At 46.7% G+C, this 18,295-nt stretch overlaps 1 protein-coding gene across 2 annotated transcripts; it reads right to left on the reverse strand.

Moving 5' to 3' along the window:
• Positions 1–1,148: 1,148 nt before the first annotated feature.
• Positions 1,149–17,370, reverse strand: nuak1b (NUAK family, SNF1-like kinase, 1b). Of its 2 annotated transcripts, none has more exons than XM_034535176.1 (7): positions 16,043–17,370; positions 10,877–10,997; positions 7,024–7,175; positions 5,788–5,853; positions 5,552–5,671; positions 3,807–3,939; positions 1,149–3,212 (listed from the first exon to the last, which is right to left on the reverse strand). In XM_034535176.1, the coding sequence occupies exons 1-7, from the start codon at positions 16,340–16,342 to the stop codon at positions 2,116–2,118; spliced, it is 1,989 nt and encodes a 662-aa protein (XP_034391067.1). In that variant the 5' UTR covers positions 16,343–17,370; the 3' UTR covers positions 1,149–2,115. The 2 variants fall into 2 exon arrangements, with proteins under 2 accessions (XP_034391067.1, XP_034391068.1); XM_034535177.1 differs by lacking the exon at positions 16,043–17,370 and adding an exon at positions 15,227–15,355 and having other exon boundaries at positions 1,150–3,212.
• Between the last annotated feature and the right edge of the window lie 925 nt (positions 17,371–18,295).

Consider the following 18,295-nt stretch of genomic DNA (forward strand, 5'->3'; position numbering starts at 1 on the left):
AAATAAAAACTCAAAAAGAAAAATGAAAACAAAACGCGATGTAAAGCCAATGCGGGGATGATTTCATTCACCGATGGGGATTCCCAAGTCAAAAAAAAAAATCCAGAGGACTCCCATTAGTTCCTGAACTATCCATTCCTCTGAATCATGCCAAACCTTCATTCCATTTTTGGTATAAAAAAAACAACTTTCCATCTACTCTTTCTACTCACTTTCTTTACTTTCACTAGTCTACATTGCGATTCCTTCAACAAACAATTCTAACTCCTTGACCTTTCCTGTGTTTTACAGGAAAGTCCTCTCTAACCTCATCACCTTTCCAAGCATCACTCTCTCACACACTTTCCTTCCCCCTCTAGCTACGAATCTCGACTCGCTGCCTCTCTCTTACTCTCAAATGAAAACAATAGCTGGCTAATTGTGCTTCGTTGACATAATGGACCAGTATACACAGCTGGAGGGCTGAGCACGCACCGCAGATCCCACCTGTGCCGAGTCGGGCCGGGGCTGATAGAGATCTCGAGCACCAACACGTCTCCAGCCTTTGTCTGAAGAATTTGCTGAGTCATCAGCAGCCTAAACAAACAATCTTATGTCGCTGTTTTAAAGAGCTTTGGGTAAAATATTAACAAGCCTGACAATAGAAACCACCTTGTGTGTCTTTGGTAAGAAAAAATAAAAAAATAAAAAAAATTCTCTCACTAAACAGCCTGTTCCATCAGGTAAGCCCCTGCAATGTAAAAACGTCCAAGGTTAAGAGAGCCAGGCACATTCCAGGACTGTGAGCTGGTGTCTGCCCCATCTCCCTGCACTACATGCTCCACGAGGTGAGTCCCTCCAGACCTCTGGTGCTCAAACAAACCACCTAGACTGCTGACAAACCAAACTGTGGGCTTAAACACTGACAAAGAGCACAGAGGAGGTCTCTCTGAGGCGGCCTGTGGATCCCGACATATCTGTGTGTGATTCTACGTGTGGAAGGAGCGGGGAGGAAGGAGACGAGACCGTCTGAGATTGACCTTTGAACCCCAAAACAAGTAAAGCTAGTCAACTGTGCGCTGAAGGCCCTGGGTCTCTCCACATTCACAAACAATATATATATATATATATATATATATATATATATATATATATATATATATATATATATATAAAATAAAATAAAAAACTGGTGACAGGTTGGCCTGGCTTTTCCCTCCACTTTAAGGAAATGACATACATAATTTAATTTTTTTTTTATGAATCAAAAAAGGCACTTCCTACATATTCCCTAGTATCATACACATATATAGGACATACGCTTTTATGAAGGTATATTTGCCCGCGTGTTTTACAAGCGCAGACACAGTTATATATGCTGAGTATATATATGTTTCTCATCACTGAGTAACATAATTATATATGTCAGTTCCACACAAAGAGACAAGGAGCTTTGGACTCTTCCAGTAACAGCCAGCGCCCACCAGTTTTGCACTTAAAAACTAAAAAGCTACACAAATATCAATAAATAATCAGCAATGTCAGTTATTTTTGGAACAAGACCCTGGTTTGTTTCTTTTTTCTTTTTTTTTTTTACAAAGGAAGTAAAGATCACAAAAGCATGTGCTCTGTGTGAGTTTTAAGGTGCTTTTGTAAACTCAAACTCAAAATGGGTCGTGCACAAGGAGAGCCAACCAGTTGCTGGTTGCTGCGTTTGTGATTCTAACTTGCCTTCTTGCTGAATATGTAAACATGTTGAACACAGCAAAGTCTATGGGCGGGCTAAGAAAGCAGACTGGGTGGCATTCTCTCGTGCCAACTCCTTTCTAAACCTGACAGAATTTGTGTGTGTGTGTGTGTGTGTGTGTACGAAAACATATCAAATCCATCAAAATTTCAGCCACATTTCGAAAATCACTACTTCCCAAAAGGTGTATCCCAGTAACACACTGGTCGTTTAATGTCACCTATAAACATCTGTACATGCGCACACACACACACACACACACACACACGCACACACACACACACGCGCACACACACACGCACACACACACACACACACACACACACACACACACAGTCATGGTCAATTCCCTCTGCTTCCTCTCTCTCTTTCTCTCTGCCACCCATCTGTTAGGGGAGGTTGCTGCTGATGTCCAGGGCTTGCTGGTACACCTGAGTCATGTCCTCCAGGTCCCCCAGCAAGGAGAAGCTGCCATTGTCCCCCGGGGAGCCTTTCGTTTTGGGGCCGCGGTTGAACTTTGATCCCTGGAGCGGCGGGGCGGCTTGGAAGCCCTTGAAGTTGGCGAGCTGCAGCAGGTTTTCAGCCGAGGCGCAGGCCCTGATGTTTGGGCGGAGGTGGGTGGTGGAGGGATGCCACTCGGCCCCGCTGAGGGAGCTGGGCGACAGGGACAGGGCGGAGCTGTCCTCGCCGACTATGCTGGAGGGCCGACTCTGACTGCGGGACAGACCAGAGTCAGCGGAGGGATGAGGCTCACCAAGGACACCAGCCACTGCTGCCGCTGAGGGAGGCCCGCTGTAGGTGGAGTACTTGCCGTTTCGCTTCAAGATGCCCTTTCTCCCCATCGCTCTCCTGGGCGGGGAGGTGGCCAGCAGAGACATACCGGCACCTCCTAAAAGCTCGGAGGACTCGCTGCGCTCTGGCGAGGAGTAGTACCCTGATTCCCGCTGTTGGTTGTTCTTTAAGATGCCTTTCCTGGGCAGAGAGGGCACCATCTTTGCTGGAGAGCCTCCTCCCAGACTCAGCTCCTCTTCCTCTTCTTGATCTGGACTTGAGGCCTCCTCTCCACCTTCGGCTTGTTGAGGCAGCGCTGCCTGGCCCAACTCCACTTCTTCCAGACTGGCAGACTGCTGCACCCCGGTAACCCTGGTCTTCAGGATCCCTTTGGGTCTCTTCAGACCCGGCTTGTCCTCTTCTCCACAGTGGGCCTGTCCTGCTTCGACGTTTTCCTTCTTGGACTTTTTGGGCCTCTGGCGCAGCAGCTGGGGCATGGCTGCAGCCTTGGCTCCAGAACCACGTGGCTCAGTGCGGTTCTGCCAGTCGATGAAGCGGGCCAGCATGGGCGAGCCTCCGTGATCGCGTTGGGTCTCGCAGTCGCACACACTGTTCTTCCAGCCCCAGTTTACCCACCAGTGGTTGGCTATGTCCTCCACGGTGGCCCGGCGCTCGGGGTTCACCATCAGCATCCAGCGGATCAGTCCTCGGGCGTCTAGAAGGAAACAGAAGGAGAAGAAGGATCTGTAAGCCGTCTGCACAACACGTGGTATAAAATTACATTTCATCACATTACACATTACGAGTGGAGAGTGAGTTTGATGCTGAAAGTACTACAGGAGGGTGTTGAAATTCAAAGACGATGGAACTGGCCATCGTTGATGTAGGTTCTTATCAACGTTTTTTTTTTTTTTTTTTTTTTTTACAGAAGTTGCAATTATTCAATTAAAAGGCTTTTAAAAATGACTAAAGTGCTTTTATATCCTTAACAAAAGTATTAGTCAGTAAATATGTTATTTTGCCATTGTTCAGTGTAAACCACAATAATGCATTGGGGCAGTGATGACATTCAAACCATGTGCGTGTCTTTAGTTGCGTGTCCTTCAGAACTCAATAATAATAGCCATAAAGACACTTTTTGTTAAAATTAATTATAAATGACTTCAGATTTATATAAAATGTAACCGTTAATGCGTAACCAAAATTCAACGAGTAGTATGACAGGTTTGTAGCTTCGGGGATATTATTGAGTTTCTTAACATCATACATAACGGACTGTGCAGATTACAAACAAAGGTTCCTGCAGTACCTGAGGACTGAGTGGGTTCTTTGTAATCGCCGTTGCTAATCTGGCGAATGAGGTTCTTGTGGTCTCCACCATCAAATGGCATTGTCCCGTAGACCAGAGTATACAGCAGCACCCCAAGAGCCCAGCTGTCCACCTGGGGGAAACAATAAATATATGGTTCATAAACTAGTTTATTAAACACAGTCTTCATGCTTTGATTAAATAAAGAATAATGCCTCAGCTCTGCTCGACATCAGAGCAGACCCATGAGTTTTTGAGTTCACGTTGACATTAATGAGCTCCACAATCACGTCTTCACACTAGCATCATGCAAGAACATCTCTGTGAAGGAGCTTGTGACGCTTCTCAGGCGCATCCTTCATAGAAATTATGACAAATGCCAGTACGCTGGTGGGAAATGGCTTGTTTTCACGCAGATAAATCCTTTTTTCCTCTGACCCCCCCGCCCTCCCCTCACTCTCTGTCCTGCTCTGCCAAGCAGAAGTAAGCACTTTTCTGACCACCGACCTAATGCAATGTGGCTTTCTAAGTAAGCGGTTACATAAGACTGTGTGTCCACGTGGGAAGTGGTGGGAGTGGAAGAGGGTAATGAGTCCAGCAGAGATGGCAGAGTTGTTATATCCTGGCCCCTGATGACTCGCCGGAGACGCGGTGCTGCCATTCATTCGTCAGCAGACGACGACCCGTCTCAGTGTGTGTATGCGAGAGTGTGACAACGAGGGGAATGTGATGTGTGTGTGCGTGTGTGTGTGTGTTGACTGTGGTTAAGGGAGGATGTTCTGAGGAATGAGCGTCTGATGGCGGTCGCTGAAGCTGTGAGACGTCGTCTAGGAAGAGGAAATCAGATAGCGCTGGTTAAAGAGCTAGTGTACTTCCTCAAAGGATCTGGACCCACATCAAGAATGTCTCTGCCTCCTGTTGCCGTTGGTCCATTCCCGAGGGCGAGACGGGGCACAAACTATTGTTGTGTTCTAATTTCGTTGCCTGTGTTTGCTGTAATTTGTGGCCTCACCCCAACCGGGGATTCTGTAATTTTGATTGCAATCGGACTGCTGTAGTTTTTAGCACTCTGGAGTAAATTACAGTGAATTACGCTAAATTGAATGGTTGGACCTTGAATATCTAAAAATGCAGGTTTTTTTCCCCCCGTGTTGTTGCTTTGTTTTATGTAACCAATGCAATTTTGGAGACGACGCCCTTCAGAATGAGCCTGGAATTGCCAGATAAGTGGCTTGGCGGAGACAACTTCACTCTTACTTTCACCAAAACTATTCGACTTTGACCATGTGCGTCTCTTTGAGGCTGTGGAAGCTCATTCCGATCCCATTAAGATGAAGAGAAAGTGAGGAAAAACCATCCTCCAGTTCCTCACTTCAAAGGACCCAGACATTGTGGGAAGGGGAGGACAGGGAAGGGATGCAGACAGTATCTGAGCTGACCCACTGCGGAGATGCAAGAGAGGCCTCCCTTTGACTGGAGACTAACAGTAATCTCATCAAAGAAGCAGAAAATAAAGCCCATCCACCTCTTTGTGTATGGCCTATGTGATGATGATAATCACAAGTGAGATAATAATTATGAAAGCTATATAAGGTGAGCAATCTGGGAAGTTCAAAACCCCAATTTCACAACCAGGGAGGACAATGATGATGATGGATGCATAAAAAGGAAATCCTGTGCTGAAAATTAAATCCACACACAAACAGCCACGGTATTAGTCATTGTCGCTGTTCACTGGGCCTCACCTCTGGGCCACGGTAAGGTCTCCCATTGACGATCTCTGGTGAAGCATAGAGCGGGCTGCCGCAGAAGGTTTGCAGCAGCTTGTCCTTGTGGTAGAGGTTGGACAGCCCAAAATCAGCAATCTGTGGAAACAGGGGCCACGTGTGAATTTAGCTACAGCCGTGTTGATTGTTAATCCCTCACGCGAAGATCCTTTGGAGGTGGGGTATTTCAGTCACAGAGCGAGAGGCAAACGTACCTTAATATTACAGTTTTCATCCAGTAGCACATTTTCCAGTTTCAGATCCCTGTGCACCACACCATTCTGAAAGACAACGAGGGAAAAAATACAAAAAAACTCAGCAATGAATAATGCATTATTCACTAGAGATGGATCCGAGTGATAAACAGTCCATTGTATTCAGAGATGATTTACTCGTACAAAGCTAGCTCGTAGCTCTCGGGGGAAATCAAGGCAGTCTGTTGGTCTCGTCCTCTTTAATTGGTCTTGTGCCCTCTGGGGTCTTCATGCTGACATCTGCTGCGATTTTCTTTTCAAAATCGACTCACATGCGTCACGTAAACATGAGCCTGTAACTACCACCCGGTATCAATGATGTTCTCACAACATCCAGGGATTAAAAACAACAACTGTATACCGTTAATGTTAATACCTGGGTTTAAAAACAACAACAACAACAACCCTGGATGTAATGTGCTATGCAGACAGACAGAAGAACCCAGCTCAGATGCAGAGGAGTGACTTCACCCGTCACTCGGCCCCCACGGGGCTGCGCTCTGCATGGCATCTCCCATTGGTTATTGCCTGGCAGGGCAGGGAGCTCATGTTCTCATGCTCCCGATTGGTGCATACAAGGAAGAAGCGGTTGTTTGCTTGTTGTGTCAGTGACTCACACCACACCACCCGGTGGTAGGCTGCGCTTGGTGGCGATGACTCATCATTCATGGGTGTCTAGGACTCTCCTATCCGAGGATCATGACATCATCCCTATCTCCAGCTGGGAAGGGGATGAAAAGATGGGAGGCCCATCCAAACGAGCCCTGTCGACCTTGGGGTTTTGATGGGAGTTAGTGAGGTGTGGCTGGAGCTAAATCTCAGGGGGAAAGCTTTGGGGGTATCTCGGGACATCCATCTGTGCGTCAACAGATGAGGACAGAATTAATGCAGGGTCTGTTTGGCGCACTGTAATCGGAGCGTAAGCCTGAATTTAAGTTGCCTGTGTTCCTTCTTCACTCAGAAACAGATGACTCCCGAACACCAGCGCCAAGAAAAGCATACTGTGTAGGGCCTGCAGATTAACTGGCTATAAAAGGCACACTGCGGAGCTGCATGGTTAATGTTACAATGAGCATGCGGTGGCCTCGAAAACAAAAAAAAAAGTCTGGATGTGTGCGAGAGAGCCGAAGGAGGTGACCAAGAGACAGAATGTTGATTTCCTCTCCTCCGTGTATAGCATGGCGTGGGTTCTCTCACCTTGTGGCAGTGGTGCACGGCGGAGACTATCTGTCTGAAGAAGTGTCGCGTCTCCCGCTCGCTCAGGCGTCGCCGCTCGCTGATGTAGTCGTACAGCTCGCCCTTGCTGGCATACTCCATCACAATCACGATCTTGTCCTTGTTCTCAAACACTGGGAAATGATTACAAAAAGAAAAACCAATTGGGATCTGTTAATATCTACTTTCAACAGGCGAGAGAGGTGGGAGGACAACTTGTAAAGTCATTCCAAGTGCATTCTAGCGTAATAGAAACACAAATGGACATTGTTATGTAAAAAGCAGAATAAACCGGTTAAAGCCCCCCCTGCACCCACACCAACATTTGGTTTTGGAGCAGGAATACAAATTCCGGGGGAGCACATTACATCTCTACATTTCTCCCAGGGTTACATCACCCTAACCCCACCTAGTGTGTCTGGCTCCTTCACAACATAGCAAGGAGGGGCTGTTAACTCAATCAAGCCCACTCCTCAGAGACCGGAGAGAAAAAAAACCCCAGAGAGAACGCAGGAACCAAGTCACAGAGGAAAAAGGGTTCGCTTCGCAGACACAGGGATTGCGCTGCGGTGTCGAGCGAGGCCCTCGACACATCGAGCTGCACCGTCGCATCATGTCAACGCATTTCACGACACACCATGTCGCATCGATTATTGCGCAGCGCTTAGTTACACGACTTTCCCTTTTTCACGGCTTATGTAAGAAAAAAAAGAATGCGTTACTTAACACGGGTAGGAGCATAACCTGTTTATTTAAAGAGAATTCAACTGTCTCGTGTATGTCTGTGTGTGAGTTAGGAACTCCAAGCTAAAGTCATGGAGCTAATCTTGTATCTTCTACTAGTTAAAGTCATAGTACAACATCATTGAAATGTCTTGTGCGTTGACTGAGAGCAGCGCTTGAATTAAAAAGGGTGACTCGTCGCACATCTGGTCACCGGCGATAGTAATGTTATCACAGTTGTATGACTGTAATGCCTTCCCATCCCACTGCAGTCACCAAAACATATCATTCTGTGTCAGCATTTAGCTTTCCAGTGTATAATTTCAACTTGGCAGCATCCTTCTCTCCCAGCGCCTTGGCATGGAGGGAATGAAAAAAGAGAAGGACAGAGAGAAAGGCCGAGGGATTGCTGAGGAGATGACAACAACACAGTCATGTCATGTTGCTCCGTATTGTACGCGTTGATTTTCCCACACAGCGGGGTCACCGGGGGTGAGGGGCTCTGCTTTCTGCACCCTTGAGTGAGCACCTTCATAGTTTATCACACTACTTTCCTCCACACAATCCCAGGGTCCCTTTAAAAAGACATAATCCTCTACAAAAACACACTAGTTGCTGAGTGATGGTAATGCTCTCTGATTGTGAGTGTCTGGCTGCCTCGGGGGGGGGAATAACAGACGGGGATGCAGAGCCAGCCCGCTGCCCGCTGGACAGAGCGCTGACCTGGACTGACATTTCGTGGTGATCCGTGGTGGCGTTGTGCTTAGAGGGCCGTTACTCAGCTCGCACTCGCATCTATCTTTGACCCCTGGTGGCGAAGTAATTACCTGGCTTACATAACTTGGGTCTGTTACAGCCCGTTGGGCACGCCGGCCACCGCGACGGCCTTGCTGTCACTCAGCAGGCTTTGTTCACGGGTCGAGCCTTCAGATCTGACGTATTAGCACCTATTGTCCGATTGCCTTCGCTGATGATAGACGGTGTTGCGAGCTTGCAAAGGGGGTGTAGCTCAGAGTGTGACACAAAGGAGTGGTGGAGTACTATTGATGCAGACAATAAATAAGCAAGCATTGGAAACTTGATTTAGGTGGTAACATTAAACAGGTTATTTAATCAATTGGTTATCATTTCCTGAACTTATCTAATTTGACTAGAGATGTTCAGAGTTTAAATTACTATCCAGGCCCATGTCACTTTTAGAGAATGCAATATAATAAATACAATAAAACAATATATATACGGCTACATGGTTAGTTTAACTAAGCCTTAATACAAGAAACAGGGGGGAGAAAACTGACTCTATTCCATCTGTCTACCGCCACCTCTAAAACTCATTGATTAACACATTTTATGTTGTTTGGTCAATCCGTACAAAATTGTGTAAAAATGTGGTAGTCCCGTGCTGGCTGTAGCATCATATTCACTGTACAGACAGGAGAGTGGTATTGATATAATAAGTGTAGCTTATGTATACTACGTGTTTTACTCTTCCTTTAAATGTGTCAGTTTTGTCAGTTACTACATACATTTTGGTTAGTTTGATGAATTATTAAAGTGCATTTACAGCATTCGGTACATCGCCTGAGGAGCGAAGAGCAAAATCTGCTTTTAAATGCCCAGCGCAGCATGCTGATGGATGCAGAATGTGAGGGAGTGGTACAAATCCATCTTCGCAAACACATCTGGTTCAGCTTTGCTTCACACAAGGCAGTTAGCAGGGGCTGTTGAGGAGGGTGTTGCCGGATACACAAATCGCCGGGCCCTCCTATACATCTCCGAAGCGAAGGTTGGGTGGAGGCCAGGCCGCAACAGTAAACGGTGGGTTTGAAGAGAAACACCAAAGAGCGAGAGCATCGAGTCTGGCGGAGTAGGCCGCTGATAAAGTTAGGCAGCACACAGAGGAACACCGCACAGCCGCCTTGGAGTTTATAAAAGTGGGTGTTCTTTTAATCACTCTCCGAGAAAACACATACAACTTGGCTGCACTCGGGCCCTCCAGCTGACTGCTGGCACGTACCCATGACAAACAGTGATGTTTGTCGCATATTCACTTAGCCGATAACGACCTGGGGACCGAACAAAGGACAGTGGGTAGGCCAGTTTGGGCAGTGGCGCACACAACCGGCTGCCATTGTGCCAGGGCAGCTATCCTGAAAAGGGCATTGAAACCGTTGCCTGGTTGACATAAAAATAGTCACAAGTCACAAATCACTTGAAAGCGCCTCGTGACTTGCCTGCGCATAGACCCAGACTACATTATAAGAGATGATTAAGTGCATGCAATTCGTTGAAAGAATTCAATGGGAATTGTTTAACCTTTACACTCACCATTAATCCCAATCTATGTTTTCTTACAGTGAAGTTAAGGTCATTCAAAGGGGCTCATATTTAAAGAAGGAGCCGTTTGAGCCCGACTTGAAGAGTTGCTTCCTGGGGTAGATATATGCTGCTGTTGCTCCAGGGAAGGCTTAAGGCCTTTCCTCCCTCTGCATAGCACAGTCAGACAGGGTGCATGCCTGGGTGACTCAGGTCAATTCAGTTTCTCCCTTGATATACACACACACACAGACACACACACACACACACACAGGTTCATACAGACACACAAATATACAAAGACGTATGCAAACACACGTATGTGGAAACACACGTACACTACGGTCTGGTTCCCAGCTGCAGTTGTCTCTAAGTATCAGCAGATGTCTGGCCCTGAGATCAAGACCCGAGGAGACAAGAGATGAGAACTCTTAGATGTCGGAGAGGCAATCCCTTAGAATACCACCCTTCTTACACACACACATACACACTCACACACACACTCACACACACTCAAGAGAGATCCAGGCGTGCACCGGCAAAGCCATCCAGAGTTTTACTGGCCCTGGCAGCCAGACAGAGCAGATGAGATGAATAACATCCCAGAGCTGTAGTCCAGGTCTTATTATGACATCTGCATGTCATAACATGACAATCCTGCAGCTCGGCCACAAGTGCTGAATGAGTTGAGGGAGGGGTGAGAGGGGCGCGTTTTTTGTTTTATGTGCGTTCAAGGCAAAACGGGGGCGTGGATGATTTTGTTGTGCGTCTTCGCAGATATGCAGCAAACCCTCACCTTCATATATAGAGATGATGTGTGGGTGGCGGAGGGATGACATGATCTCAATCTCCCGACGGATGTGAACCATGTCCTGCTCGTCCTTGATCTTCTCCTTACGAATTGACTTGATAGCCACCTGGAAACAGGGGACAGAGGACGCTTTGGTCAGCTGACTTGGAGCACAACATAACATTTAGATTTCACTGTAACAGAGAGTGCCACACATTTTCCTTTCTGTCCACTTGAACTGATTACACGACTGCACTGCTTTCACTCGCAGCGGGACAATAAGACTAAAGCCCATTTTGGTCACAGTCGTTATCTTATCAGTGCACTTTAAAAATGTTCATGGCTCTCGCAGAGTACATAGTGCACATGTGACGTCTGTCTCAGTAAAAACATGTGAGCCAGCTCAGGATGTATTGTACTGCTACATATCTTTCCCTAATACACCCTTCTGACATCCTCACCAGGCCTCGCTGTTATGACAGCCAGATGAGTCAAACAAGGCAGGATGTGTCATCTTAGTCACACACCATGTAATTTACGTGCAGCCTCTTTTCTGTATGAAGCTAAATGAAGGTTAAAAACAATCCCGACATGTGATGCCATAATGGAGGCTCGCTTTGCCCTCTTCCGGGGGCCTGAGCCTACATTTAACTCGGTAGTAGTCGGTGTCTGGGCCGGGTCTCTGATCTGGACCCCCGACCCGTCTCTAAATAGAGAGATCAGAAGTCAGATTCACGAGGTGAAAACGTGGGGTTTCCACAGCAACCATCTTCTCCGAGAAACAGCTGAGGACGGCGAAGTGTGATGAAAAAGAGGAGAGCGCGTTGTTAAAATGTTCATGGTCCCTGGAGGAAGGCCGGGAGGTAAGGAGGTCAAGAGTGCTCCTCCATAAATCATCAGACGTCAGTATTTAACCTACAAAGCCTGGTTTCCTCCCCGTCAAAAAGTCCTTGAGAAGACACGACATCCCGAGCCGGTGTTTTATTTTTAGTCACTCTGATTAACAACTTTTGAAATAGCCCGAAAAGGCTGGCCTGCATGGGAGTTTTATGGAGGAATTGGGAGAATGGGCAGCGGTTGAGGAAGTGATTCAGTCTACTCGCCTTGCCAATGGGCCTGCTGCTCGAGGTTCAACAGTCAACAACTACAATAAAAGTTGTTCACTGTCATGGCAATGCCACCGGTGTGTCAGTCGGCTGCGACTGGATGCATTCGAACCTCCAGCCTAGGTACTCCTTAAATGAGAGGTAATGGGCCTTTTTCCAAAGAAACCAATTGAGAGTACACAGTCTAGCACATGTCACGATAATTGTAGCCTAAACATTCTGGATTGAGTCCTGAGTTTTCTTTGATCAGGCCTCTATAGAGTCTGTTAGCTCTGAATTCTGTTAGTTTAAACTTTTGTCCTCTCCTCGCGATGCGGTGGTGGTATTCTGAAGAGCCCAGCTTTATTCCATTCAGGAGAAACCACAGGCAGTAGCGAGTGCCAAGCTAATTACCGTGTACATCAATAAAAATAACCCCAAACCGGAATGGTTCCCTTCCAGTGCATGCCTTGATTACATAGAATTTAAAGAAATGATACCATAATAAACAAGATGGGGGTACAAGGGGGTCTGCATGCTGTGTACATAATTGAGAAAAGTTGTTTGTGTCTTAACGCTGATGTTTTTTTCTTTACCTCATCAGCTTCATCAACATTTTATCACTGATTCCCAAAACGTCAGTAACACTTTTGACTTTGGTGTTGTTTAACAGTGAGGCAGAACGTGAGTCACCTTCCTGGATTTAACGTCGGAATTCATTCAGGAATTCATTAATGTCGGCCACAACTGAGAAATTAACCCCAAAAGTCCTCTGTAAAACTGCATGCCCAAAACCCAAAAGTGTTTTTGTTTTCCTCCAAGAAAGGGTAGTAATCAATCTTTAACAGGCATGATCTTAATTCCTCACTGCATGTTAACTCATTGAATGAGCCAGCTCTCCCACATTGGGCTTGAGACAAAGCCATGCATCTTTGGTGTATCTCCTCATGTTCCCCTGCCCTGACCCCGTTGTGGATCGTTAAACAGGACTTCAGATCAGCCACTTGCCAGCTGGCCAGGCTGGCTGACACAGCTACGCTTGTCCTTAAGTGGATCCCTATTACTGTCAGTCACAGTAAACAGGCGCTGCGCTGTTGCCCACGCCGGCCCCTGCCAGGTATGGGGCCGGGCCTCGTCTGCCCCCCCTCCCCGCTCCTCTCCTCCTTGTCGACAACAGAGCTGTTTGAAGTGAAAGTCCATGTTTCGCTTCAGCAGAGCCTGACATCTTCCTGTGCTTTCTCAGGCCATTAAAATAGATGAAGTATTCATCACAAGCTCACCCTTCTCTGCGCTCCCTAAAGATCACGATCGTCTGTTGTGTTGCGAGAGCTTGTGTGCGTGTGTGTGTGTGTGTGCGTGCGTGTGTGTGTGTGTGTGTGCGTGTGTGTGTGTCTGAGTCAGAGTCAGAGTCAGAGTTAGGTGGAAGACAGAGAGAGTGAGTGGGAGGAAGAGGCCCGTCACTTCTCCAGAGAACTATATTCTCAAACACAGCCAGGAATCATAATACCTCATCAACGGCACCACATATAGCAAAGGAATGTGCCCCCCCACCCCCCCCCCCACCCCATCTCGCGTACCTCTCCAGAGAATCCATTGTTGGGGAATGATGTAATCTGGTACTTTAAGCTTGTATTAATATAACTCTCTAACCCCCTTATCTGAAGATGTCCCCGTCTTGTTATGGTGGTGGGCTTCCCTGTGTCTCTGTGCAAACGGCCCACCCCCTCCTGTCTGTGATGGATGCCCCATACAGGATATTAACCTTTCCCTTCAATCTCATTTCCTGCTGTGGATGGCCTTTCATGTGTCACTGCCCATTTTAAGCCCGGCTGTCACCACAACCTTTTTACTATAGTACCTAGATAGGCACACAGTGTCTTTTTCTCTCACGGGTACACGGACATGACGCACATCTTCGTGAGAAGAGGTTCTCTTTTTTCATGTGTGTCCTTTGGAATTATTTGACGTAGTCTATTTTTTTTGTGTCTTATGTGACATTAGACCTGTATTAAACATATTTGCAGATTCTGAGTTATAGATTGGTTAGATTAGAACATAATCTAGGAAGTATTGTACTTTCAAATGTTGTATTATTCTTTGTTGAAATATGACGCCTAATGTGTATGTATATATGCAGCCCTGCGAACCTGTCCAGGGTGTGCCCTGCCTTCACCCAATCTCAGCTGGGATCAGATATTAAGTGAATGAATATGAAAACATTTCATGGACCCACTGTCAGAGTGCCAGGGACCACTGGGGGACCCCCGAACCCCACACTGAGAACCGCTGTTCTCGAGGCTTGTGCACACGTCACATACCCCCGCTATGATCTCTGTGATCCGTTGCACTCCTCCATATAATGTCGGGTTTCCACTGAGCTGCCGAGCACTCCGACATATGGCTTTGCAGATTAAAGCAGACAGTCACTCAGTTCCACTTTCGCTGACACACTGAATGTGCCCACATCCAATCAATCTTCCCTAAGTGCCTTCAGCTCATTCCACACATGTGGATACAAACAGCCAGTAGCACACAAGAACGTTCTCAGTGTGTCTCGTTCTCTCTGCCCGTCTCATTTGGTTTTGAGGAACGAACCAGGAAAGGAGTACGGGGGTGGGGGTGTGGGGGGGAGGGGGGGGGACCAGTCGAGATGATTGCATAACAGTCTCACCACACGGCTGTATCTGCCATACGGACACAAGGGACTAACCTTGAGTCAGAGGTCAAGTAAACTCTAGCAACGCAGCGCCAGTCACACGTGGCCCGTGAGGTGTCCCGGCAGTCGGGGCCGTGTCTGTTTTCTCCTGGTACTCCATGTGCAGAGGCGTCGATTCTCAAAAGGACTTCCCTCAGATACACAAACTCCCACGTGAAACGCGGCGGTGCAAGGAAGTCCTACACTTTACTGAGATGCTATTTAAAGTCTAAATGCTATGCACGGGAAATTGCAGCAGATTACAGGAGAACGGAAAGGCATTGGGCGAATGAGTTTGGACCTACGAGGAGTTATTTGTATACTGACAGGTGTTTCTGAACAACCTAGTGTGAGTGGCTGTCAAATGCTGTTAAACGTTCAAACAATCCATTACAGAAGCCAATTTGACTTCCCTCGGGGGAAACAATAACTCAAGCTCAGAATGTCAAAATAATCTACGTTGACCCTTCCAGTCAAACAGTCAATATATGCAATGAGCAATTTTACAGTGCAAGTGAAAGTGAAATACTTCCCATTAGAGCTGCTGCCATGGCGATAATAAATGGGAAAACATACCGGGGAAAGGACAAGGAGCCAAGTGGGACAGGCCAACTGAGAGTAGCCCCAGCGAAGGGTTTACGGCTCCCCTATCAAGCATGCAGGAGCTATGAAACCATTGGGGGACATTGTTGACCTATGAGTTTCCCCGTGGCATTTTCATCTCATGGAAAGCACCTCACGTCCGGCCAGATCGAGCACAGGGGTCAAATTTTGCCACAGGGGGAAATAAAATAAAATTGTGAAACAGCAGATGGTGGGCACAGACAGACACACATCTATATATGTGTGTATATATATATATATATATATATATATATATATATATATATATATATATATATAGTGCTTGTATGTAAAGAAACAGAAAGTGTTGGGCTGACTCATGCAAAGAAACTCAAAACAAAACCAAAAGGATGTTTCTGAAACATTAAACAAAACAGAGTGAGCCCCGTAGTATCTCTCGGGGACCGTTAGCGGTTTTCCATGATGTTTACTGGGACCCCTGGAGTCACATCAGTCAGTCAGTAGCCGGATTTGCACTAAAGCATCCGGTCGTGAGGCCCCGCATAGGACATGGCGTGTGCAGCCACAACTCCCCGGGCCCATGGGCCCTTTTGAGCATAGGGGTGGTGGTGGTGGTGGGGAGGGGGGGATTCCCAGTGGGCAGGACATGCACACGCCAACAAAGCACTTAATTTAGGAGCAGTGTTTTGTTTCTGTCGCGGCTACAGCATGTCAAACAAGGCCCTGGGCAAATCAACAACAAACAAAAAAAAAAAAGCATCATGACAGATGTTCACAGCAGCTCCAAGCATCTCTCAAGTGACTCACCTCTCTGCCGGAGCGTCGCTCGATGGCCTTCTTGACTTTGCCGTAGGTGCCTCTTCCCAGCGTCTCCAGCAGCTCGTAGCGGTGTTTCAAATTGTGCTTGTGGTGGTGTTTCTTCACGCCAGAGTTTCTCCGTCCATCACTGCCTGCCGGGGTCTCTTCGGCCGAGCTGCCGGCAGGCAGGGATGGAGCTGGAGGTGGAGGGGAGAGGTCACCTCCCGCCGGTTTGCCCGCTGAGGTCTGGCCCCTCGGGGCCTGGGGGAGGGTTGCCCCCCGGTGGGGCGATAAATAAGCGGTTTCCATCTCACTAGGGAAGTGTTTAAACAACCTTCCCACTGTTAAATATTTCAAACTACCTACCTAGTAAATTGATAATATAATACTTAAAGGTCTAATAATAGTAATAATAAATAAATAAATTACAAGGAATAACGCGTAGCCTACTAGTCATAGCCTATTATTACATGTGGAAACTGACATTTCCAGATTGTCTTGGTTGATCAATTGGCTTTGATCAAAGTGAACACAGATTGTTTTGTTCCTCCTCCTCCTACCTATTCATGTTATTATCTCCTTATCCTAATCAGTCTACTAATGAATTAATCACACACGTCTATAAAGGACATTATCGGTACATAATTACCTGATACATAGTCCCGTATTACAGGATAAAAAAATAATTATAGTGCCAAGATGTAATAATAAAAAATAAAAAATATGTTCTCAGATTTCGACAGCAGGCAGCATGCCGGAAGCTGAACACGCGTTGGATTTCAAATGATGATATATTGGCTATAATGTATGTGCAAGCTCTATCCCAATAGAAATAATAATATCTTTTTTCTTTTTTTTTTTAAATCGACTAAATCACTGGGGTCTGATCTCACTCCTCGGTCGACTGTCGTGATCTAGCTGTGTGTAATAACTCCTCTGTCGTCCTAAGCACCGCCGACACCACCGACTCACATCTGAAAGGCGAGAACGCTGCGACCAAACCGGCGTTTTGGATGAAGATGACCCTCATGTTGCCCACGGCCCAGGTACGGCTCCTCATTCATCTGGGCTCTGTCTATTGTGCGACTGCATGCTCCGTGCAGTGGTCGACGGCGGTAGAGGTGCGCTGGGATCGGACACTATCTCAAGCTGAGACGTTTCGGAGATCGCCATGGTCGTTTCGCTGATCCCCTGCTTCTTCTTCTTCTTCGTCTTCGTCTTCTTCTTCTTCTTCGACTACTTCGTGCGTCTTTCTTCTTGTTTCTCCCCTTTCTCTCTCTCTCTCTCTCTCTATCCTCAACGTGAGAGGCTGTGAATAAGACTTGCGAGAGGATCCGAGATCGGAGGCGGGGTTTACGCAGCCCTCCTCCTCCTCCTCCTCCTCCTCCTCCTCCTCCTCCTTCCCTGCCTTTTCTCTTGCCTTTCCTCTTTGTGCTCTCTTCCCCTCTCACATCTCTGATGTGACTGTCTTCCAGCTGAATTCAGGGGCGTAGCCTCCCCCCCCCCCCCCCTTGCACTGTATTATCAGAATCAGAATCAGCTTTATTGGCCATGTATGTGCACTCCGGTTACACGTACGCTCTCATCGTACAACATATTTAAATTACAATTACAAATAACAGGATAAATATAAAAAAGACACTGTCATCCGTCTTTGCCAATAACCTCCGATCAATATAGATCCATTGATCAAAATTGCACCGCCTCCTCCTCTTCACATCCAATGATTTAATTTTTTTTTTTATACAACTAACCTGCAAGAGACACATCCCCATTCTCAAAGGAATAGTTTGACTCTGTTATGCTTGTATGCTTCTGTTATGCCACTGTGGAAGCGTCTTGAACTTGCATTATTTCTAATGGCCAGCGGACGACACAAATATAAGTCCAATTGTATAGAAGTCTATGAGAAAATGACCCTACTTCTACCCTTGTTTGTTACCTCATTAAACATTGTAAATATTGTAGTTTATGGTCTCAGTCGCAAGCACGATGTTCATTTAGTATATTATGGTCCAATTTAAGGTGAAAGAGATGATGGAGCAGGGTATGCAGGTGTGCTTTAGGTCGTGGCTACTTTGTGATTGACAGGTCACGATCTGGGCTCTGTCCAGTCTGAGTGTCGTCTGTGTTTTTAACCCGTTCACAGTGTGCTGATGAAGGTCAATCATAACCGGTTTGGTCATCTTAAATGTCTTATTAAGCGTTCTGTTGTACTGACCTCATGGTTGCAAAAAACTAAATGTCCAGTTTAGGCTTCAA

This window comes from Cyclopterus lumpus, chromosome 6 (genome assembly GCF_009769545.1).
Source record: "Cyclopterus lumpus isolate fCycLum1 chromosome 6, fCycLum1.pri, whole genome shotgun sequence".
NCBI classification, from domain to species: domain Eukaryota; kingdom Metazoa; phylum Chordata; class Actinopteri; order Perciformes; family Cyclopteridae; genus Cyclopterus; species Cyclopterus lumpus.

What these genes read in the sequence shown, in the direction of transcription:
- nuak1b (XM_034535176.1), bottom strand. Translation starts at nt 16,342, where the DNA reads ATGGAAACCGCTTATTTATCGCCCCACCGGGGGGCAACCCTCCCCCAG. An exon ending in CATCATCTCTATATATGAAG is followed by an intron (nt 7,176 to 10,876) that starts GTGAGGGTTTGC and finishes ATCATTTCCCAG; the next exon opens with TGTTTGAGAACAAGGACAAG. An exon ending in GACCTTACCGTGGCCCAGAG is followed by an intron (nt 3,940 to 5,551) that starts GTGAGGCCCAGT and finishes TGTTTCCCCCAG; the next exon opens with GTGGACAGCTGGGCTCTTGG.